General features: G+C 42.8%; 1 protein-coding gene across 1 annotated transcript in view; it reads left to right on the top strand.

Annotated features, from left to right (window-relative positions):
• Positions 1-25,028, top strand: part of LOC126557360 (protein fem-1 homolog CG6966) — a 182,552-nt gene that overhangs the window by 134,557 nt on the left and 22,967 nt on the right. Inside the window, exon 2 of the mRNA XM_050213101.1 lies at positions 735-885. Coding sequence (XP_050069058.1) covers positions 754-885 — 132 coding nt within the window. The 5' untranslated portion in view covers positions 735-753. The remainder of the gene's footprint in view (positions 1-734; positions 886-25,028) is intronic.

A 25,028-nucleotide genomic window follows, 5' to 3' on the forward strand; every position in this document is an offset into this window, starting at 1 on the left:
CAGCTTGTACGAGAGCTTTTGAGCCTGTCGCGTACAGCCAAAAAATCGGACAATTTAAAAACGAGAGTTGGGTATCGAATCCAGTTTGAGCTGCGTTTTTGTCCCGCCGTTCCCTTCCGCTGCTCCATTCGATCAGTGAGGAAAAGAGTTGAAGGAGAGCGTCCGAAAGTGTACATTGTTGAGGTAAAAGTAAAAATATAAAACCCAAGCGCTTAAGTTGCGAAGGTCTTCGAAAAGGATAAACTGGAAGAGGATCCTCGGTCCTGATGAGGGAGAGAAATTCCAGAACGCATCAGGGTTTTTCATAACGTAGAGTTTACTACGGTTGCATCCTGAGTGTAAGAAGCAGCATTGGTGCAGTGTCGATTGGTGTTTTCGTGTTTGTGTGTGAGTGTGTGTGCGCGCGCGTTCTGTCTAAAGGAGGCAATCCCGGTGTGCGTTGTTTATGCTGTCCCCTGAGCTCTGTGTGCCCATGATCCCGTGGGATTCGAAGTGGAAAATAGTCACATCCCACACAAGATAAGCAAAAGGTCCCTGGTAAGAAGAAGAGGGAAAGCAACAAGAGAAGAAGAAAAAAAGGTCATTATTACACATTTTCCTTCGAGGAAGAGTGCTGTTTGTGTTTGTGTGTCGCAAAGTTCTGTGAGCCATATCGACTGGGAAAGCGCGAGTGTGTGTCGGTGTGCTTCCGTTTTTCCGCGCGAGCGATTAAAAGCAGGTGCGCCGATAATCAGGCGAAAGGGCGGCCCCCATATGACTTCGTCCCAACCGTCTCAATCGTCCGACGGTCAGCAAACGATGGCTGACACCGGTTCGTTGATGCTGCCGACAGTGGTGGAAAGTGTTTTTAACGCAGCACGCACAGGAAATCTCGCTGCTCTAAAGGTAAGCAAACTCGCTGGGAGATGTACTCGGTGTCACGAGAGCAATCTATGACCAACGCGTAACTTACACGTACACACACACACGACTGAGAGTAACAGAAGCGCCTCCACTAGGGTTGCGCGCGGATAAGGGCTGATAAGCGAACGCGTTTGTGTAATAGAGAAGCGCGGTTCAACTGTGTCGGAGTTTATCAGGGGAAGTAAGAGAAAAAGCAAAGCAGCGATAATGTGTGAGAAAGAGAGAGCAAATGTTGTGTGGCCTAGCAACGTATCCGCCATAGTTACGCACACAGTATGCTCTAGAGTTCATGCATCCGTTTCCCGAACTGATTGCATCCCCGCTAGACGGGTATGTGTGTATGTGTTTCATGTGTGGTTTATCTACGAATCATGGATCGCTGCTAAAACTTGGCAGCGTCCGGATCATATAAAAAAAATCTAGGTTACATAACACAGACACACTCGGGGATACACAAACACCCAATTTTCTGGGCCAGAATATGCTGGCTTTTTCCACTCAGTGCTAGTTGCTATGCTCGATTTCACAACCTCTCTCTTGACTACCATTCCCAACATCGTCCATTCGGTTGATCTTAAAATAAACGAAATCTTGCAGCAGGACAGTACCGCAGGCTCTACTCAGACTGTCCTCAAGTTTAATGATTTTGAACATTGGATTGTTGCACCACACACCATGTGTGGATGCATATATATGCTCGCTTTAACAGCGCGTCCGTTGTGTGGTGTTCGTTTGTTTACTTTTGATTTCCGACTCGTTTTTGGCTTCATCTAATGGCGATTCTCGCTCACTCTTGCTTGTGTTGGGACCGTTGCCAACAGATCAGCTTCATTATCTGAGCAAGAACGAGCTGTGTTAGAAAGAACGAGAGACCAAAGGCTGTATTTCGATTTTTAATGCTCTGCCTTATTTTTGAGGAGAAGTTGTATGCAGCAGAAACCCCCAACGTCATCCCCACGGTTGGCACAGTTTCCGTATTCGCGGGTGGCCTTCGTATTGATTTCCCTCCAGCAGCTTGTTTCGCGGATGGCGAAATGCGTGACCTGTTGAGAAGGTTCTGGTTTCTTCGATCGGCGTCTGCTAGATTAGCGGTTGTGTGTGTGTGTGTGTGTGTGTGTGTGTGCATCGGCCGATGACAAGCAGTTTCTTTACTTTATTTTTATATTAAACGTTTTGATTCTAGATTATGATTATTTTTTACACAATTTATTTCAATGAACTTTACACGTGATGGTTAACGATTATGAGACACGCTTTTAATCGCCAAACCACACACAAAAACGCGTGTTGCAAGTTGTCTTAATGTTATTACGCCAAGAGACGGTGTCTGCTCCCCCGCTCAGGGTCACCAAAGACATTTTCCCTCTGCCATGAAACCTATTTTCTCGTTAGATTACAGAGCACCGTTTCTTGCCATGTGTCCATTATGTGTGAGATTAGATGGGGACAATAAATCAACGAATGTTTCACCATCGCGGAAGTGTGCCCTGACAAGTAGTTGTGATTTGAAAAGTTTTATTACTTTTGGCGTGTAATAATTTATACGACTGAAGAGAGCACCCTTGCAACCTCCAAACGCTGGAGAGACGACTGTCGCGTCAATATTTGGTCGATAAGTGGTCCCCCACCGGTGGTATTCCTAATGCAGTCCTTCGAATTCACAATTGTACACAGTGTTGTGGGTAAAGTGGAGAGCGAAAGTTTGCTTTGGAGGAAGCGAAGGCTGCGAGGTTTTTTTCTGGCTGCACTATTTGCATACGGAGTTCCCCGTTTCGAACGTGCCACCATGTGTGTAGCCAACAGATCGGCCACATGTGCACCGTGCACAGGAAAGTCTGGGCAAACCTGTACGGAAACGTGCCTTTACCACGTGTATTTTCGCTTGGCCTTTTTCTTCCGACCGACCGTGCAGCTTACTACCGACCCACGTGTCCGTTGACCTCCTGGTTTTAGGGTAGAACCAACCGTGCCCACCCGGGGGAGAAGTTATTACCCTAATCCCGCACACGTTCTACCCACGGAGACCTGCCCAGGAGGGCTTTGGCAAATTCTTCTGTGCCTGCTTCTTTCGCACGAGGTGAACCGATTGCTGTCGTCAAATTGCTTCGGAATTGGCTTCTACAAACGCACACAGGAGACAGTTAAGCGACATGCGGGAAGCACACACGTACTGGAGACAATTGTAATCCTTATTATTATGTGCCCTTTTTCGTATGAAACACTGTCAAATGGTGGAAATCCAGGTAACGTGCACCATTTCTGTCTCACGTGGACAACAGCCGGTACTGGTAGTACCGGAAAAGGGAAAATCGATCGTGATTTATGTTGTTTTCCAAGGCTCGATTCGACTGGAGGCAGCTTTCGGTTGTCTTCAAGGCTTTCTTCATATAAGTAAATGCTAAACAATGTGTAGAGGAATCATATTTTACCGTCTTTTCATCAAGCATTAAAGAAACAAAAATTTTGGGCTTGATAAAAGTCAAACAGCTTTGTGAAATTTTTTTTTCTCACTCTCTCTGGTCGGATTTTATTTATTTTGCAACATTAAATGTAAACCACCTTTACTGTTTGCCTTTATTTCGATGCGTTCCTTCAAGGTCGTCGCCGAAAAGAAATCGTCGTTTGCAAATCGGCCGGGGAATTATCGATGCAACAAAGCAACAATTTCGTATCTCCCTTCCCTTTACCTTGTACACTAAACAGTACTGCCTTCACTGTGTCGTATCGATAAATCCGGATTGCCCAGCAAAAAAAAAAGTGAGAGTCTTTAGTTTTGGCAGTAAAAAAATAAAAATTCTTTCGATTACATGGAGGGATAAAAACCCATTTGTGTTAATGTCTGTCAGATCTCACCTGGAACTATTCTAAAGTATGGTTTGCAAAAGACAGGATTTAAAACAAAACATTCGTGGGCTCTGCGTCCATCCCATCGAGTCAACTGGCAGTCTAGGAACTTCAATTGACATTTGGCTCTTCTTGCTTTAATGAAGAAGTTGAAAATAATGAGATACATTTTGATGACTGGTTATAAAGATCTGTTCGAAGAAGAAATCGTATTTTTATCGTTATGAAACTTTGATCGGAACAGAGATAAGAATCTCCGACTAAACGGTGAAGAATTTCCTGGATATAACGGACGACATTGTCGATAAAATATCCATCTGACGGCCGACACAGATCGAGGAACCCCTAAATTTAACTTAGTAGCGAAGTACAGAATTCTCGATTAGTATAAGGGCAGACTTTTATCGGATTATCTGGTCAACTGATGGACTAATGACTATAAAAAGAGTTCTAAACAAATGGAAGGCTTAGAAACTTTGTTATAGAATACTTCTTGAATTACTCTTGAACTTTCGGAACTAAGGGGGGGGGGGGGGGGGGGGTTAGGGGGTGATGTACGGATAGATGATCGCAAATTTGAAGTCGTACAAAACTTCACCTCGGATCTCGGGCCAAAAGTCAGCACCGAAAACAGCATAGAGTCGAAGTTGCGCGCTAGGATGCTGGCGGTCAGCCGGTCATTCTATAGCTCGAGGAAACATCTCACCTCAAAAAATCTGTCGCAACGGTCGAAGCTGGGACTGTATCGCACCTTTATCCCAGTCCCAGTATTACATACGGCTCTGAGGCATGGACCCTGTCCAAACAGACGAAGCCCAACAGACAACGACGAGCAGTACGAACTGTAAGACGACCATACCGTCGTGCAGCAAATTAGGCTCCGATGGGCTGGGGCCATGTTTTACGCATGGCACCGGACGACCCAGCTCAGAAAGTCCTTTTAGGCCGGACGGCTCGGACAGAGGAGGCGTGGTAGGCCCAGATTGAGGTGGGAAGGCCAATCCGGTATAACGGATTCTGTTGCGGCGGGTCAAGACCGCAAAGCGGTTGTAGCGCTTGTAAAGTAAGTATACTTCTTGAACCTAGGATCAGTTACAGCGTTGTAGAAAATAGAAAATCTGGCTAAAACTAAAGAATTAGACCTTGAAATACTAAGTCGCTCGAAATATGGTTATACAATTCGTTGCATTTAAATTTCTGCACCACATTGCACAGTGCCATTTCCAACGGTCTCATAAGCCGACCGGCTTTCCAGCGAGTCTTTGAACTCTAGGCCTGGGTGATGTTACACTTTTTACTCTGGTCAGTCCGTGGGGAAAGTCACTGCTAGCTACAGCACGATCGATTACGCGGCCAGGCTGGTTTGGGTAAATCGTGAGTGGAGGTGTGGACAGTAGTAGCAGCAGTCACAGTAGGTACACCTCATCTATTGTTACATCAAGCGGCAATCCGAAGGTGGAACGCGACGACGTGTCGTGGCTGACGCGAAATGAAAAACCTACATTTTTCCATTGTATCTGTATGTGTGTGCGTGATCGTTTCGGAATCCGTGGCATGTGATGGGCGCGTAATGATGGGGGTCTGTCTCTCTCATTGACGTTTTACGTTCGATGGTCACTCGGTTGCTCTAATCCAGAGCGTGCGGCACTTTGACTCGGAGGGAGACGCCTGCATTAGTAATTTGAGTTGGTTCCCTTTCAGTGGACTCGTTTTTTTTTTTATTGGAGTCATTTTTTGTCTTACCGCGCAAGCCAGTACACACGGGCTCGGTCGCTTACTCCCACTTTTTTTTTCTTCTTGAATCTGCCCGCTTTACTACTACTTTAATCCGATGCGTCTAGTGCCGGGCACGCACATGTACGCCACTACGGGCGCGACATGGTGGTGGAACTGCCCAATAAAAAGGTGTGTATGTAATAATTCGTCTATCGGTAGGCGGCGGCGTGCGCACCTCACACCGGTCATGCGCGATTATCGAATGTGGGCCATCGATTACGAATGAAAATGGTTCCACAAAAAAAAAAAGCGAAAGAAATGGTGCCGCTTGGTATTTGACGTAGCTGGCAAGGAACGAAACTGAAAGGGAAATGGTTCAAATTTAATATTTCTCATCCATTGTGATCGCTACCATTGTGTCACTCTTAACTGATTTAGCTTTCTTGGTCTATTTCTGTTTAGCTGATTGATGCTGTGCTGCAAGTTGAATTGTCCTGTCACCACCGCACTACTGAACATTGAGCGGGCCAAGAAATTGAATTAACCATAACTCCGTCTCAATTCGATCATGCTAAATCCGCGCTGTCAGTGTAGACGGTTTAAAAGGACTTTAAAGTATAAATCGTCCGGTGCCTTTTTCATGACACGGTCAGCTAACTGGAGCATGACGTATCTGAATTATAGCTCATAGAGTTTGTCTTTAAAGCGCCTTTCTTTAATGTGCTTCCACACATCATTTTGAGCTAAGAGGAGGAGGTCCTCAGTTTTTGACAGAGTCCATCTTTTCGGCTTATGTAAATACTGAAACTGTAATTGTCCTGTACAGTCCAAACTCTGCATAACTTAGCATTTGATCGATGTCGGTGTTTCACATCACTTCGAAACGTTATGCCGAAGTTTTGGGCCGTTTGCTCGATACTTTGGTAAGATTCTGTTACATTGGAGAGCCTGAAACTAACTAATGTCTATGTTATCGGCATATGATAAGAATACATTGATCTGCAACTGGTTGATGTGCTTCGGATTGTTTGATTTGTCGTTCTAGAGCATTATGCTTTTCTGTATGAGTCAGCTTTTCTACTTGAATTTCTTCTGGATTCAATTGTAGAAGGGAAGATTCGAGAACATAAGGTTTTCCTGGGTAAAATTCGAATGCATCAAACAAAACTGATAATTGTAAATTATCTATGTTTTGTTTTTTCATCTCTTCACACGATTTTCTGTGCTGTAGGTAGGATGCGCTGTAGACCTGTGTGCGAATAAATGCTTGTCTTCATTTCCATTCTTTTAACTGTACATTATACATAACCTTTCCGACAGCTTCAAGTATTACTGCAAGGCACTTCCAAGTTACTTGCTGTTGTCGAGAAGTGATTCCATGTTCTGAATGTTCGTTCAGGCAAGGTGCCACTGATTATCTTGGATGAAGCAAGCTGAATTGTGTACGCATGTTTCTACCCACAGTCTAATTTGAAGTTTTCTGGGACATTCTCCGGATCATTAGTAAATGTTTTGATGCTCGATGCAAGATTGGTTCGCTTGTTTAGGCTTCCAAAGAGCTCGTTTGGTTGTTCAGATGCAGTTAAATCGCAAATTAAAGATAATCAGAAGGATTAATGTTGTTTAATTAATTAATTTTGTTACGTTAAATTAAAAGTTTTATAATATAAAATACAAATTTGTTTAGCAATTCATTGAAGTGCAACAATTCGTTTATTACAGACACAATTTTACGCGTTAAGCGTTAGAAAAATAGTTCCAATGTGAATACCTTTGACCCATGGCTGTGCGTCTCTTCTACTATTCAAACCAATTTTTTACGCGTCGTTCAAAAGGCGAGTTTCTTCACCAGGCCGATTCGAGCGTCCAGCGATTTTACAACCGATGTCAGACAGTAACAAAAAAAAAAACCATGTCTACACGAAACTGGTTGACCTTCGCGGTACAGTAAAAATAACATTCTCGATACCTTTGCACCACGAACGAATTAATCTCGCTCCCTCGCCTCATTCCATCGTCTTTCGCTTCATTTGTAACGGTCCGATGCTGCTGTCCGTCCCCACCAGAAGGAGGGGGTTGTTGGTCTGTACGGTTATTGCCATGCGAGTTCCACTGGACGCGCGCTATCGTTGTCATCGTCTCGCTACTTCCGGATATCGATCAGGTTTTATTTTTCTATTCAACACCACCAACCACTCCAGGCATTTCTGTGGTTGTTGATCCCTTTCCGGAGGGCATGAACGAAGCGGTTGGGAGGTTCTTTGTGCGTGTCGGAAGCATTTTTCTTTGAGACACTGGCTCCATACACTTACAAAGAACGATTACGAACAATGACCCCCCTTCGGTGGAGTGTGTTTCAAGCGTTGTAGCTTAGCACGGTTCTAATAAATTATCATTACAGCTCGGAAAATTGTTCCCAACAAAGCCAATGGGTTGGTTAAAAATCTCCGTCATATGTCTCCGATTACAAGCTACAACTGTCACCATAATTTAAAATGTTAGAAGAACTGTTTTTTTTGTGCGTAGTCTGGGGGATAAGCACGCGTTACTTACTATGAGCTAGCTTGATGCCTTGTCTAGACGTCGTGAGCAAACGGTACCCGAGCGATGACTAAAGAAACCACTTTGTTCCCACTAACACGCCACGGACACAGCCACGGATTATCCTTGAGGGCGGCCATTGTGCTTGCTCACACCGGGTTGAAGCTTCTTCGCTTGGCGGCGCAATTGGTGCGAGGTGCGCCATATTTGGTGCGATTGATCCTCGTTTCTTCCGGGATGGGTTATAATGCGATTGTTGTGCTAGTCCGCGAACCCCGCGCCGATCGTGACTCGAAGGGAATTCTTTCCTTTTTTTTTTTAGCAGCACCTTTTTGGTTACTTTAGCTGATGTGTTTGGCTTTCAACGGGGATTGCCTCTGTCTTATGCGCGAACAAACTTCGAACCTCAAGCGCAACTGAGAGACCAGTTTTTTGGTTTAAAATACTTTTTTTTCTTCATGCGTTTGTCGGACGGAATGTTTTGGTTTGATGTTTTGTTGCTAAAACCGCTGTGCAAACAGGTTCCCGTTTCATCATATTCCAAAATTTAAGGTCCTTTGCTTTTAATGCTTGCTGGCGTTTTTGGAGCTTTTTGTGATTTTGTTGTTGTGCTGAGTCCATATACGGATTATTGCGGAAACAACTACGAGTTTATGAGTTATTGCAGTACGTTCCCTTTTAAACTTACGGGTTGTGCTGTGTATCTTGAATTTTTGAGGCTGTTATATGATTAAAATCAAGTAAAAATTCATTATCATTAAAATTATGAGCTATTATATATTATTTTTATTTATTTAAATTTATTCGCCTGACGGCTACACAAATGGAACTTAATAACTAATGAAGTAAAGACTAACTAACCAAATCTAAGTCCTACACTTACAGAGGAGTATTTAATTCGAAGCGGAAGGAGGTAAGAGAAGAATTAAAGTCAAAGCCGTAAGCCACAAGCTTAAAGCTGATCATAGCACGATGCAGAGGATCTTTGCGACCAACTGCAGAGCGCCTATTAGGAATAATTAAAGGAGGATGAGAGCGTAGAGAACGGAAAGGTATATAGAAGTGGATTGGAAATAGGAGAGCAGGAGAATCTAGTAGATCGAGCAGAAGGGAAGCGATGAAAGAGGATTGATATCTTAAGTACTCCAGAACTCTACATCTTGGTTCAATAGTTATACATATTTAGAACCCGAAATTTCCTATTTTGATGGTAGAAATTCTTGCACCTAGTAGCATTATGATTAAAATTTGATTTTTGATGACTGTTCGACGCAGGAGGTCGTCGAACCGTCACCTTCTTAAAGACTATCATCGTTTGGCAAATGTTGAAAGGGTCATGTATGTGTCTCGTGCGTATTGGAACCAATGATGGTGTCACGCTTTGGTAAGAAATGGAAACTTCACACGCAAAAAAGTGGCTTTCTTTTGGTTACTCTAAGTTTTGGATAGTTCTCTTCATCTATAAATATTTCAATATGCTTTGAAACCTGAACAATACGTTAGAAGAACATGTGAAATTCGTAGCTACAAAGCATAAGTGCTGCTCATTCATCGCGTTACTCACACACGAGGGTTCGGAGCATTTATTATCAGCAACAGACGTGTTGGTCGTGCGATAAGTTCACTGTTTATCATTTATTCAACCACTGCCACTGAAGTGTGCTGTTGTTATGTAAAGAAAGAAAAATACGTGGTTAGTTTTGGTTGGTGTTGGTGAAACCGTGGGTCACCTGTGGCAACGCAGGTGTAATGCGCGTTCCACCGTAATGTTAGCTTTAGGTCGGCCAAGTGACGTGACGTAGGCCTCTACACCCCGATGTATGCGAGCACATCGGTACGGTTTCGTCGACATCCAAACAACAAACAACTCAGTAAGTTAGTGCTCTGGTTGCTGGACCGTTGTGTGCGTTTGCCTTGACCTTTGACCGCGACGCTCGTGTTCCATGTTAATTGTTCAGTGGGGAGGACCTAACAGTCGTCGGTCGCTGGTGGTGCACATTTCTCTTATAAATCATACTCTATTTATGATCTATTTCCCTTTTCCGGGGTAAATCCGCCTAACTCGATCAATCAGGTTAGGCAAAATGGTGAACGTTAAACGAATATTTGCGTCATATGCCGTACACGGTAGACGTATGCATTTTTTTTTTGGTTACATTTACTGAAGTAACTTAATTTGTTTATTTTATTTCCCAAAAGGAATGTCTTAATTTCTCTGCTCGTGAAAACAAAGGTATAAAATATGGTTGTCAGCTGCTTGTTTTTATTAGTGACGGAGTGTAAGTCTTCATATCAAAATTGTACCACAGCACGTAAACTAACACCCACCATGGACAGACGATGCAACGGCTTTGGTCGCGTTGGGTGCTAGGCGTCTGGTATTTTAAGGTGGAACCCCAAAACTCTTGTGTTGAACAGATTATTTCAATCCGTGGGTTTGTTTATCACAAGAAATATGATTAGCATATGTAGTTTTTCAAACGGTTAACATCTTAAGCCACCAGATTAAATAATCGATGTGAGTCCCCGGTTATAGCTTAAGGCTTATCTGAAGCTTGTCCACCATTAGGAATCAGGTTTGTATCGATCGTTTAACGTTCTGTTAGTTCGAATCCCATGCCAGGTGTTAAAGCTTTTCCATAATTGGCGTGTCAAGGTGCATGCATGTGGTCAAATCACTCTATTTCAAATTGACGATGAAATTGAATTGCTATACTCGTACGGTGGGAGTCCTATTTTAAACTTTCCGCGTGTTCCGGTAGTTAAGCGTACATTCACCTTTACTAGGGACAAATATTGTACGCAACGAACAACATTCAAGGGCATAAAGACCAATTTGTCGTCAGCATCAAATCAACACAGTTTTTGCTTTTTTGTGGTCCGTACCGTAACCTTAACCTTAGCCTCCCGAAAGTAGGAAGTGTTTGACAAATCGCGGGGACTTTCCCGTGCTGAGTGAAACCTCTTTTCCCGGCTTAGACAATTTCCCGCTTAATCACAAAGCGTGTGTGCGCGTTAAACGGCCAAGAGAGCTTACGTTTTTTACGCACACGGAAAAGGTGCAAAATTCGTCACGTACTTTGCTGATGGGTCCCGTCTGTTCCGCTGCGTGTGTGTGTGTATTGTGGATGGTCATAAATTTTCCACTCAAATCGCAACCGACTCGACTTGCCGGCATATGGGTTTTCTTTTTTGCTATTCTTGAAACGAAAAACACGGTTTACCGGTGAATAGGAAATTCTAAAAAAGAAACAAACAGTCTGTAGAAAGAAAAACACACAAACGGTTGTGAAATGTGTACGATTTTTTGTTTTTTGGAGGTGGGATGAAGCTGGCATGAGATAAAAGACGGGAATCCAACGTACCGGCGTCGTTTGGCGAAACGAAATGTTGTGAGAAATGATAAAAATAAACATTTTACTTCGAATCTTTCGATAAGACGGACGCTTGAGCACGCCGGTTTGGCGTGGTTTTATGCTCATACTGCTTGACTTTCCACCACCGTTCACAAGGCGCAGGTGTATTTGAATCGTTGTTTTTTTTTTTATTACACTTACCCTCTTATGAGAACAACCATTTAGAGTTGTTTAGTGGGTTGATAAAAACCACCAGTTGTTAGCACATTTGCTTTCGGGTTTATGTTTCTTATGAGCGTCTCGCAAGAAATACTTTTCTCGTCTTTTTTTTCTAAATAAGGTTAAAAAAAGGGTTTGAAGCGATGTTTGAAAAATGCGTTTTTACAGCATTATTTTTCCGTTTCTAAATATTAAAAAAAGCACAAATAAAGTTGTACATTATACATTAATTGTATAAAACATAGCAACTAATCAATCTTATTGTCAGACGCTTCCTCTACAGCTACGAAGTCAATTGGGTGATAAATATATCTCTGTAGTCAACCATTTCCGTCATTACGCCGTGGAATAACTGGCAGAAACTGACTATCCACAATTTCGCGCATCACAAATTACGCAAGCAATTCCTAATTTAGTTTGACAAAAAAAACGAGTATCAAAAAATCCGGTAACCGGTCAGACGCGTTGCTGAACTGTTGGTAGTCGCTCTCGATGCGCACTTTTCTCAAGCATTAGATTCATTCGTCTTATGATGTGGATACTGTGAGAAAAAATGGTTGAATTGAAGCTGAGCGAATGTTTAAAATGACATAGTTAAAAAGTGTCCTTTCAACGGAGCATGATTTGATTTTTCGCTCTTAAGTAAATCATGCATTGGAAAGTGTTTTTCATGATACAATTGTAACGTTCATAGCATAAAAGACATCCCTAGGTCTATACTCTAGATAATCTAGCCGAGGGGTTTTGTTGTTCCAAAGCTAAGACACAAAGCGTTAGAGGTTTCATAGAACATGAATCCTTAATAACTGTTTGTAACCTCTGCCTAGTGTATTTACTATGATTAGTACAAACGCATAAACTTTACTTACCTATCAGGCGCTACAACCGCTTTGCGGTCTTGGCCTGCCGCAGCAGAATCCGGAACCGCTCACGGTCCCGCGGATGATTCCACGCCATCCTCCCGCCTCAATCTGGTCCTCCTCTGTCCGTCTAAACTGCCTAAACGGACTTTCTGAGCTGGGTCGTCCAGTGCCATCCGTATAACTTGGCCCCAGCCCATCGCAGCCTGGTCGTCATACAGTTCAGTTCGTACAGCTCGTCGTTATAGCGGCTCCTCCATTATCCTTCCACACATACGGAGCCAACGATCCTTCTGAGCATCTTCCTCTCGAATACGTCTAAGAGGGCTTCGCCTGTTTTGGACTGGGTCCATATCTAAGAGGCGTATGTGAGCTCGAGGTGAGGTTTTTGAGGTGGTTTTTGAGGTGAGATGTTTCCTCAAGCTGTAGAATGACCGGCTGGCCGTCAGGATCCTAGCGCGCAACTCCGTCTCTATGCTGTTTTCGGTTCGGGCTGACTTTTGATCCCAGATAGGTGAAGTTTTGGACGACTTTAAATTTGCGGTCACCTATCCGTATATCACCAACACGTAGGGCTGCTGATGCTGGTGCCACCATCAATTTGGTCTTTGCCTCGCTCTGCAACCCGAGGTTTACAGCCGCCTGCTCGAACCTTTGTTAGGCCTCTGCTACATGGGAGAGCCGCAGACCAATGATGTCTCCATCATAAGCGTATGCCAGGATCTTGGTTGACTTATAGAAGATGTTTCCCGAAGTCTTCACCTCCAAGTCACGGATGGCCCTCTCTAGCGCAAAGTTAAATAGGAGACAGGTGAGGCCAATTATCCGTTCAACGAATGGGACAAGCTTATCCTGAAGGATTAGGGGGAAAACTATGTAGGCGTTATTCAACACCGTAATACCCCTGTAATTGTTGCAGTGTAACATATCTCCCTTCTTGTATATGGGATAGATGATGCCGAGGTTCCAATTAGAGCCTCATTTTCTAGTAAGGCACCCCCGTTTTTGACCAATTCGGCTACGATTCCGTCGGTTCCGGATGCCTGCTAAACAGCAAGATGTTAAAATGTATAGTATATTATATCCCGTTTGTAGTTTACACTTATAAACAAGAGAAAAATAAATACATTTGGCCCATTTTCAAAGTCTGGCGTACTGCCAACCATTTTTGATAGGTTGAAGATAGAACATATGAACCAAAAAGTGTAATTTCGAGTTCAATTGTGTCGAGCAGCATGTTCTTTGAAATTAGTATGTTGCACATTTTTTGAGGTGTGGATCTTAGTTTTCTGTCTCCTGCAAGTAGCTATAATCATCGTAGTTGTGTTGGTGCTTCCAGTTTATCTTAAATTTTTTTGAGTACCTCTGAGTATGTATTATGTTTGAGTTTAACGCTACACTTGGTAAAAACCAAGCTTCAAATATCATCATGCAGCATCCAGAAACTTCTGCTATACATCCATCCAGCAGGAAATCCATCTTCAAAGCGCGATCGCATCATGAACTCCGGATGCTCGTCGGTTCAACGTCTTTCCTTGAAGACAGTGTATGCGTGTGGTTTTCTGGTTTGTTTTGCTATTTCCACCGACATTTGCTAACCCGTTCCCATTTCTGGCCGGGGAAAAGAAAGAGATCATCATCACCCAAAACAAGCAGACAACATATGTAAGCACTCTCTCCTTAGCTACACCCTCAGCTACACGTGCGCATGCGTAGCCAAGTTTTAGCAGATGAAGATCACGCTCAGTTTCGTTACAATCGTGATGTGAAAAGGAGGGCAGCGCCGCGTGTCTTTGATTCTTACTGTGCATGCTCTTTAACTCAGTTGTTGAACTTCAGTCCTGTTTCACATTTTCCGGCTCTTGTTTCACGCACATCTTTCAATGGTTTGTGGGAGCTGCATAATGTGGTGGTGCCTAACTTTCAAACAGAAACTGCAAGCCAACCAATCTGCATACGCTGTTTCTTCCCATTTCGTTGATGGCGATCGTTTCAAACAACAACCCTTTACCCTTTTTGGTGTGAATCGCGTGACGAATCGCAAAAGCACGCAACTTCCGCGTTTGGGTCCCGTCTCTCGGGTTTCCGTTACGTTAAAGGGAGTGAGATCTTGGTTTCTCTGGTTGAGTTGGGACGTGTTTAACCTTTTCTAGAGTAAAGATACAAGCGTTCAATTAATTTTGGTAATATAACGAACCTTTTAAAATTACGTTATTTAAGAATAAAACTATAGTAAACTGTTCACTAAATCGTCTCACTAAAGATAATCAAACAGAAAATGGAGTAAAAGTACCCATTCACTTGCATCATACACCTAACATAAACAAATACAACCGCAACAACACTGCCTCTTACGTTCTTATTTAGTAGTGGTTTCGTCGCTGGCAACCATACCAATCACACGTAGAGTGTGTTGTGCATAATGTTTAGCATGAGTCATTAAGCGTTAGTTGCATAGCCACCGGCAGGCAAGCTCTGGTACGAATCCATATCTCCTCTTTGTTACATGTATGAGTTCCAGCATAATTCCTTCCAGAAAGCTGTTGCAGCCATTGCTTTAAGGTACGCGCGAGAAGGTGTCATTTATCCCCACAAATCGGGTTTCGTCTTCGCCACTCTTCAACAAAACGAGCTGAACCTGTCAGGAATAAAGAGTGAGACGCGTTGTTTAGCTTCTAAGTTCGGTTACATAACATCGTTTGACCGTCAGTCGGTCGTGTCTCGTCTTCTGGCTTGGCTTTTCTTTTTTGTGGAGCACCATTACCACTGGTGTTGAAGGGAGAGCAAAAAAGACTCGGCTTGCCAAAGCATCCACCGTAACCGAAGGCGGCCCACCCGCACCACATATTCCGCCAAACTGGCATTTATATTGCCCGCGGTTTTTTTTTCAAGAAGTGAAGTAACACGGTCTCTGTCCAGTCTTGGTTTGTGCGTGAGACCCCCAACACGCCCCCCTTTCAACTTGAATGATGTGAAGCAATAGTGAAAACGTGAAAAATGCTTCGTCCGGTAGACGAGGTCTTTTTTGGGCAACGGTTTTTGGGGCGATCAGCTATCGCTTGCAAGCAATATCGCCCGGTCGGACCGGCTGATCCTGCTGATCGGTGCGCTTGATGTGTGTGTGTGTGTGTGCATTGAAATAGAAAGTCTATGTCGACCATGAAACACGACGGTGGCTCATGATACTCATTTCCGCTCTCGATGAAAATGGTTTCAATTAGCTATGTTTGGAGCATATATTCCCGAAAGCTCAACAATAAATGCTGCGCTTTTGTTCTACCCCGTCAAGGAGTTGTTTGCCATCGGAGGTTTTCTGTTTTGTCCGAGCTAAAGGGTTCCAACTAACTTACCAAGAAGGTTACGGTGCCTCCTAGTTAGTTGACTTTCAACATGCCGTAACGAATCTGCCACAGCGGCGACCGCTTGGGGGAGTGGGGGTCGCTTAAATTCCTCACTGTTTGTTTTCCACTGGTTTTCCGTTTTTTTTCCCCTCTGTCCGCAGCACACACACAGCATTAACGTCACCTCTGTCACGGTTGAAAGATGTTACGCCTTCGCCGGATGATTGCAAAACTTTTCCTCCTCACCTTTTTCCCTACCCAAGCGCCCTCTCTATCTCTCTCTCTCTCTCGGGGTGATTTTCCAACCACAGCTTTAGTGAACTTGCACAGCATGGTGCAACCTATAAATGCAATCCTCGAGCAGCTTTATGGCAGAGTAACCAGCCGCCGCAGCATTGTTAATTTTTTTCGGGAATTGATTAATGAATTATTACATCGACCAATTAGACTGGATGCTTTTGCATTGATTTATTGTCTTTCATAATCTCGTTTAGTCTACAATTTTTGCAAATGATATAATTGGCTGCTATAATTGTGTTATTCTCTAGCAACAAAAGTCTTGCATAAAGTAATTGCTAAGTGAGTATTTATGAAGCAGTAATCATAGATTACTAATAATAAAGAGCGGTTCAGGTACACCGTAAAGCACTAAAATTATATTCAAAATCATACAAACAAAGCCCTTTGGTTGGACTAGAAGTTTGTGAGTCACCTTCTAAGTCTGCTTCGAGCCTATTTACCGTCGCGCCAATTGATCTGATGGAGTCGTACTCGTGTAGCCACATTGTAATGGTACGATTTATGTTGTCTTCCATTTTGCCCTGTCGAGACCCTGTATGTACATCGATTGAGGGTGTTGTACCTTAGTGTGTGCTGGCCAATCGGCGCAGTCATTGGATTGTGTCGAAAACCGTTGCCTCCAACAACATATGCAACCACGGTAAGACTAAACAGGACAGAACGAAACAGACGAATGCATAACGTTTAGAAAGGCTTTTTGGTCTGTTATGCCTCGCTTGCTTGAGTTAACCGTTCGTTTGCTAATACGTGATGCACCCGATGACACAAATTAGCAATTTTTATCATTTTTTTAATAAAGGTCACACCATTTTTATGTTGGAATACAGCGCTTTGGAGTTTATTTACCGCAAAATTACGCTCGAAGGCTTCTACTATCCACCGATTCCCTGCTCGACCTATTGTGACTAAAAATGCTTTCCTACCTTTCTCCTCAATCGTGCTCAACCACTTGCAGAAGAATTGCAGTTGATATTCAGTGAGTTATAATACATAGAGCCACCGTGAGTGATGCTTTGGACGGATAACTGCTAAGAATAGGGTGAGCATTTCTACCCCGTCACATGACACTGCGCCACGGGGTGGTCGGTTAACGTTAAAGTAAAAATAAAAATGCCAAATACGACGGCAGGGAGAGGAGGATGGTAAAAGTGCAATTTTCTTCACACAAATCCGAATCCGGAGGGTAGTGGGTGGAAGAAAATGGCATTGTTTCGAAAAGGGAACGAGAACGAGATTTTTGCCTTGCAGGCCGTTTGCCACCCTGCCATACCAGCACCGGAAGTGACCTACATAAACGATGGTTAACGGTAGTACCGAGAAAATCGCACATTTCACTCTGATGTCCCCCGTGCTCGGGAAATTAGACCAGACGTTATTTCGTTGTATTTTTGTTTTTTGAAACCCCTTTTTTTTTGCTTTGGGTGTGTATTTCAAAAGAAAATACAGGCAAGCGTCAAAGCAAATGATCCGGTTTCTCGATTGTTTATGTGTTTCGCATCCCACATGTAAGGGGTAAAATGCGGATGCATTTTCTTTGGAAATGCTATGTACACATTTTTCGCCAAGCCAAGCCAGCCAAGCTTATTTAAAGCGTTATGTGTGGGGTTTTTCGTGAAATAAACGCAATTTTTCGTATATTGTTTTTTAAAATCTGTTTCATGATCTTTTTGTCGTAGTCGTATTTTATATAGGTAATTATGTTTGTTTATATGTTGCAAACTAATACTTCATACCAGTTCTATGCTTCTGCAAAGAATATTCTAGTGAAGTTGGATATGGAAAGCAATATATTTCTTATGCGAAAATTTGTAGGATTGATTTTTTCCATCCTGTTCTGTAGTAATATAATTTATCCACTGCTACATAGAATTATGCCTTTTTTCTATTATTTTTATGGTTTATGTTCAGAGGTTAATTTATTAGTAGTAGAAACTCAACCCCGAGAATGGTCCGGTGGTAGAGGCGGCAGCGGCGCCAGTATTCACCCATATCCCACGCCTGATTGAGGAATGATTATACAATTACGGTCGTATCAGAATGTTTAGTAAGCCATTCGATCGGCGATTCAGTCGGCGTGACCTAGAAGGTCGTTAAGCCAACTAGGAAAAGAAACTCAACCAATACAGGGTTTGGGAGATGAACTAGCAATGGACTCAACGATGACGACCTGAGTTAATTTTCTTGTGTTGATGTTTTGTTTCTGATATACTGTTAGCACATTTTCTAGCAAAAATATTAAAAAATACATTCAAAGGCACTGACAAAATCATTGATTATATTTATTTGACGAAACGATAAGCTCATGTTACCGGATGCTCTGGATTTTTATTTTCTAGAGCATGGGAAAAGATTTTTAACAAATGAACAAAGCAAAAGAGATGTATAGATGTATTTGGTGATCGGATAGTTTTGGTGCGGCTGTTCTATTGATGAGGGTTGAGTACTTTCAGTTCGGCTATTGTGGTGTATTGGGGCTATTATTGGTTGGTTGGGGGGTTGGTACCTCATGAATTGCGGGTCTGGACTATAACAAAACGAGCCGAGTTATTTGAACAGCAAAAACATGGATTCGCCTGCGTACAGTGTTTTTCACTGCAGTCCACATTCCAAGCTCGCTCTGGTCAGCGTCCAATCTAAGAGTGATCGACAAGTTCCATCCCGCTAGTAGCAAGAATGAAGACTTGAGAATGAACCCGCCAAACACCCCGAACCCAACGCCAACGCTGTCAAACTCGTTGTGTCAAAGCTGGACTGGATTAGAGAACACTGTACTATGGAATACGCCTTCCTCCTTTTTACCGAAGAGTTGCAACCGTCCTCGAGCACCGTTGAGCCGTCAACGCATCACCCGTGGCACTACAAAAAACACAGAAAACAAAGACAACACAACATGTAACTGAAAAGGATTATCGGATTGGAAGGACGATCGGGATTCGGAATCATAGGACAAGACCGTTATCTCTGGCGAATCGAAAGATGAGCCTCATGTAGGGGAGGTCACTGGTAGCCAACACTTCTCTGATTTCAGTGCCCGTTCGTCCGTCGATATTCTCGACTGCGCTCTACAAGGAGGGTCTTGCGGCTTCAAATTCCACAAAAGAGATTTTTCCTCAAAAGGTACTTAGTTATCTAGGTTTGAGTTTTATTCAGTTTTCAGCCAATTATTCTTGCAAAAATGTTGTTGGTTTGTGCCACGTAGCCAAACAACTGAAATGGTATCTAAAATGTCAAACGTTGGTCAAAATATTTGACTTTTTCCAGCTGAAGTTAGATTTCTGTTAGAACTTTAGTAACTATCAAATTAATCCTCAATCCGGCGCGTGACCTTTTTATTTTGGGTGGATGTATGCAACAGCTTATGAGCGACTTTGTACATCCTAGCGGACACTTCTCACTCATTTTTCGGATGCATAAATTAAGCTTTAAAACATCAAACACAATCACGTGTCTCACGTGTGGTTACTTCGAGCACACCTTCCCCAACAGAGTGCTCTCCATTCACAGGCGCAGACTGGTTGACCGGTTTCATAATCAATGGAAAGACTCTTCACGTTCGTCCACAACTTGGGCTAGACCTTCAAAAGTTAAAGTTTTGGTTGTATTCCTTTCCTTTCCTTCATTCACCTGAAGTGCAGACATATGCAACCGTATGACTACATCATCATCGACGTCCGGTTTTTGTTTTGTTGTTGTTGTTGTTTGCTGGTGCTCAATCCACTAATAAACGGGCACTGATCTGCCCGGTACCCATCTTTCCTTCACGCTTATTTCCTTTCGGACCTCGAGTACTTTGCATAAATACACACACCTCGTACGATACGGTTCATCGGACCGATCCCCATCGAATCTTTTGTAAAGGTCAATTAATTTGCATCGCCCTCGGGAAAAAGTGGTTGTGGTTGGTGCGGCTCATCTGCTGACGTAGACCATGAAGAGGCTTGGTTTTGACACTGTGTATAATATTTTAGAGGCATACACAAAACGGTTTCTTGGGCGAAGGTCAAATTGCTGCGGTGCCGGTTTATCGAAGAAATCGGTTTACGCCTCTGGCTTGTGGAGAAATGGTAATGGGCCGTCCATAGTCCACCAACGACGGCTTGACGATCAGTGAGAGGGGACCGTCTCAAAACGGTACGAAAAGAAATGCAGGCCAAGGTCAGCGTTGTTGTTGAGCCCACACAGCTGTAGCTTGGCTGGCCAAATGTTGAAATTCTTGGGTTGGAAAATACGCGTTGGCCGTTTGATATTGTCCTCTCTAGTTTTCGGTACATTTCCTTTGGGCTATCGGATACCGCGGTTCGTTGGAAAATCGAAGAAGCTTTTCGTGGGCTTTTATTGCAATTATTGTCTGACTTGGTGGTGGTAGCTTTTTCTCAGTTTCCTTCCGTAGGTTAACGTATATTTCTTTAATGCCTCCCTCCTTTAATTCAAGTCAAAGAAGATAGACAAAAAAACGCAAAATTACCATTAGAGTTGTCATAATTACGAGATGGTGAAATCGAACAAACGAGCTACCGCCGAGTAATCTTTCACTTTTTTTCCCCTAATTTTGATGCTTTTATGCACACACTACACTATCTTCTTTATCAGTTTCATGAGATGGTTGAGATGGTGCGGGTGAACCACACCAACCACAACGGCTTCTCGTCGCTAATGTGCTGGGTGATGGTTGAACAGAGGTTCTTCATTTTACGAATCCGGTTGTGCCATTTAAAATTATCGGAAGTAAACTTTCCGACATCGGCTCTGCTATTATGACGCACACTTTCAAGAGATCGATGGCCTTTTAAAATTACTCTCGGTATCCACGTCATTAAATCAAGTTAATTTAAAAACAGTTTGTTATACGAAGAAATTCATTTAACATAGACTGTGGAGTAACTGTCAAAGCAAGGAATTTACCGTTCAATAGCTCCAGCTGCCTGTCTCATTACCAGCCAGCCTTACGAGGAAGGATTAATTTATTTTAGTCGCAACTTATGCAATCACGTTACAGACGTTAGAGATGGATGTGCGTCCACTCTACAGCTGATGCTATCGCCGAGTAATTTGCAATCAATCTCATTTTGAAATCCCATGTTCACTATCCGAGAGATCGTGACGTACGATTTTACCCGTCGAAGGAAGGCAGGGCGGATGGAAAGATTTAATGGGTTTCCTTCTCGTGACCTTCGCGTTGCCGTAATCACAATCCTGAAGCCTCTGCTTCACGTGACGATGGCTTTAAAGGGTTTGCTGCGAAGTAGGATGGTGGAAGGAAGGCGTGTGTCTTACTGTTGTACCGCGCTACAATTGTTTCTTGTGAAAACTTTAATTAAAACTATTCCCTTTTATCGTAGTGTGGCTACATTTTTAAAGTTATTGGAAGATTTATTATTCTAGAAAACAATTGTTAAAGGTGTTTAAAGGACTAAAGGTTCTGAGATATCAAATCATCATCAGCATCTTGTTAGCCTGGCCTCTTTTAAAGAGCACTTCGTCGTGACATGGCCGTTGAACACGGAGAGTTTCTGGCACAGCTTTACCATTACCAGGAGAAATGGTCCGAGTCGACGTTTGCGCCTCTGTACGTTTTCACGTCGATAATATCCGAGAAGTGCCTACCGTCTATTAGAACGTGGTCGATTTGGGAACAGGTTTGTATTGTTGATCTCCAGGTGTAACTGAACCGAGGTGCGTGCTGGAAAATGCTCATGTGCTTGGAGGAGGCAAAACTGATGAGCCTGAAGCCGTTATCGTTTTTCAGCTGGTGGACGTTGAAGCTTCCTGAATTGTTAATTTATATGCCTCCTCCCGTCCGACCTGAGCATTAAGATCTCCGATGACGATCTTCACATCATGTTGTGGGCAGCGGTCATACTCCCTTTCCAGCTGCGTACAGAAGAGCTCCTTCTCGTCATCGGTGCTCCCAAGGTGCAGACTGTGCACATTTATGATGCTCAGATTGAAGAACCTGCCACGGATTCTTAACCTGCACATTCGTTGACTGGCCACCATCCGAATCAGCCGTTGTTCTATCGCACCTAGCGCCATGAACGCCGAACCGAGCTCAGGCGTTTCTCCACCACTTTGGTAGATTGTGCAGTTGCTACGGTACTGGCGCACCTTTGTACCCTTCCAGCGCATCTCCTGAAGTGCTACTAACTCGAAGCTGCGGACCTGGACCTCATCTAACAGGATTCGGGTACTTCCATCAGATGTAAGGGCAATTCCTTTTTACATGTGGGGGTCTGTATCGATTGGTCCGGTGCGGTATTTTCTGTTGTTGACTTTTTGTTGCGGTAGTTGTTTTCTAGGGGTGGCTTGCAAGGCCTCTCCCCCAACCTCCTGTGTCGTCGGAGGGCCTACGCATCCTTGCTTAATGTCCCTTCGGATGCCAGGACAGAAGGGTCAACCAGCCGCTCCTAACATGGAGAACAGACGCTAACCATCGCACCTCACCCTACCCCCCGACCCTCCTATCCTATGGAGATCCTATATTAACCTTCAGGAGGAGGTGTAGGTCCATACCCGTATCAGTGCGGTATTGCTGCAAACACTGACAACAGAACCACTAAATATATACTAAATATATGCTTTAAATAAATAATCATAAGGTTGTTCAAACTAAATAAAACTAAAAACTAAACACTTTGAGTAAATAGAACTAAATCAGTTAGATTTGAACTCTCCGGATGGTGCTCATGTTGGCATAGCCAGCGAAATGGCTTCCAAACGATAATCGAATGCAATCGAAAGTATATCGTGGAGTCTCCTTTTTTGTATTTGTTTATTTGTTCCAGTTTCTATGCTACGGCCCACAAATGCCATTCTATACCGTCGGGGACGCAAGTTGATTTCGATCGATTATGGTAGACTTCGTTTGGTCCTGTTTGTTTGTTTTTTTTCTGCCGAGAGTACTTGTGATAGTGTGATTACGAACGTGCCCCAGAACAGAATAATGGCGACAAAAAAAAAACTAGTAAAACCAATATCGTACTAAAAAGCAATTTCAACCACCGATGGAAATCTCCTTGTCACACGGAGGGGTGGGTGTGTGTGTTTGGTAGAACAGTGTTTTCGATTTCTTTATTTTGCTGTTGTGTTGAAAGTAAACTGTCATGCCCGCAACGACCTGGTTCAAATTTCCACACAACAATTTTCGTTCGGTTCTTGGTTTTTTGTTTTCGGCAAATGAACTGCCGATAATAGAAAAAAAAATCTACTTTGCAATTTCTTTTATTTTGACTTTTAAAATCAATAATTTAGAGTCCTTTTTTGTCGGGAGCATCGAAACAACTGGTTCAGACTGCTACCGAAGTGGTGTATGTTGTTTCTCTTTCGTTTGTCGAATCGATATTTTTCACGTGATGTCCCACCGGGGTACCGTTGATTTCGTTCCATAAACATGCTAGGCTGAAACATAAAAACTTCCTACGTTGGCTAAAATTCACGCGTGATAGTGTTTCTTTTTATAAAAAAAATCCGGTATCTTCTTTTAGTTGGGTTATATTGGTGTCAAGTTTAGTAGTTCACATGGTTGTTTTGATTGGAGAATTCCATTTGTTCCATTTGGTGGATAAAATTGCAATGCATTACATTTTCATCGGTGTGTGATATTCTCTTTTGGATTATTATTAGGAATTATTTGCAAAAGTATTTTTTTGAAAGGAATTATTTGCAAAAGTATTTTTTTCGCCAAGAGCATGACATCCTTCAAACTAACAAATACTTGAATTGTATTATTATATGAAGTATGAAAGCAATTATGATATAAGAAACAAAAAATACAGAAAATATATCTAACATTTTCAGCTAAAATCTGACGGTACGACGCAATAAAATAAATATTTTAACAAATAAATTTAAAAAATCTAACTTCAAGGGCGCGTCCGATGGTGAAGCGACAGCGGTACCGGTCATTATACGGCAGGACCGAGGTTCAAATCCCATGCGGACCGTTTCGTCGCAGTAATATTAATTGAATTGATAATCCAACTGTGTAGTATCGATGAGTCTAAAATGCCATTCGACATGACCTTACTTACTTACTTATCAGGGGCCAGTACTTACTTACTACACATACGGGGCAAACGATCCTTCTGAGCATCTTCCTTCGTCGGTTTTCTACAGGGTCCTTGTCTCGAAGGCGTATGCGAGTACTGGGACTATAAAGGTACGATACAGTCCCAGTTTGTTTCCTCAGGCTCCTGCGCAACTCCGTTTTTATGCTGTTTTCGGTGCTGACTTTCGGTCCGAGATAGGTGAAGTTTTCGACCGGACCTAGTAGGTCGTTGAGTCAAGAAGATTTTCAATTTCCACAACCGGAAATCGCGAGTTAATGGAGTAGAAAATGCTATTTCTCGAAGATAAAACAGTTGATAAATAAGCTGCAGTTGTTAAAAAGGGGAAATTGTTTTGAACGGAAATGCATAAACACAGATTTTACTTGTTTATCCATTTTAATGCAGTTTTTTGCATTTATTTATTTTATTTATTTATCTCATATTATTTGCCTTATCCCGGGTATGCTCGGTTGTGGGTGAGTTGTTAGAGCGTAGGTGCTGCTGATGGTGTTGTAAAGGTGATTGTTTTTTGGCCGGAGCTATTGCTGTAACTATTGCTTCTATGTTGATTGGTTCCATCCTAATTTCGGCTATTGTGGTGTGTTCTGGTATTTTTGTTGACCTCATGATTTGCGGGTCTGGACTGTAACAAAACGAGCCGAGTTATTTGAACAGCACAAACATGGATTCGCCTGCGTACAGTGTTTTCCAGTGCAGTCCAGCAGTGACATTCCAAGCTCGCTCTGGTCAGCGTTCAATCTAATAGCAGTAGCAAGAGCGACTTTGCATACAGTCGAAATATTTGAATAACTCCAGATGCACATTTATGTATCTTAAGTTTAGATCCAACTACTTATTAGTTCTTGTCAGCTATTTAATAGTAAATTATTATTATCAAGCTAC

The sequence above is a fragment of the Anopheles maculipalpis genome, chromosome 2RL, assembly GCF_943734695.1.
Source record: "Anopheles maculipalpis chromosome 2RL, idAnoMacuDA_375_x, whole genome shotgun sequence".
Taxonomy (NCBI): Eukaryota; Metazoa; Arthropoda; class Insecta; order Diptera; family Culicidae; genus Anopheles; species Anopheles maculipalpis.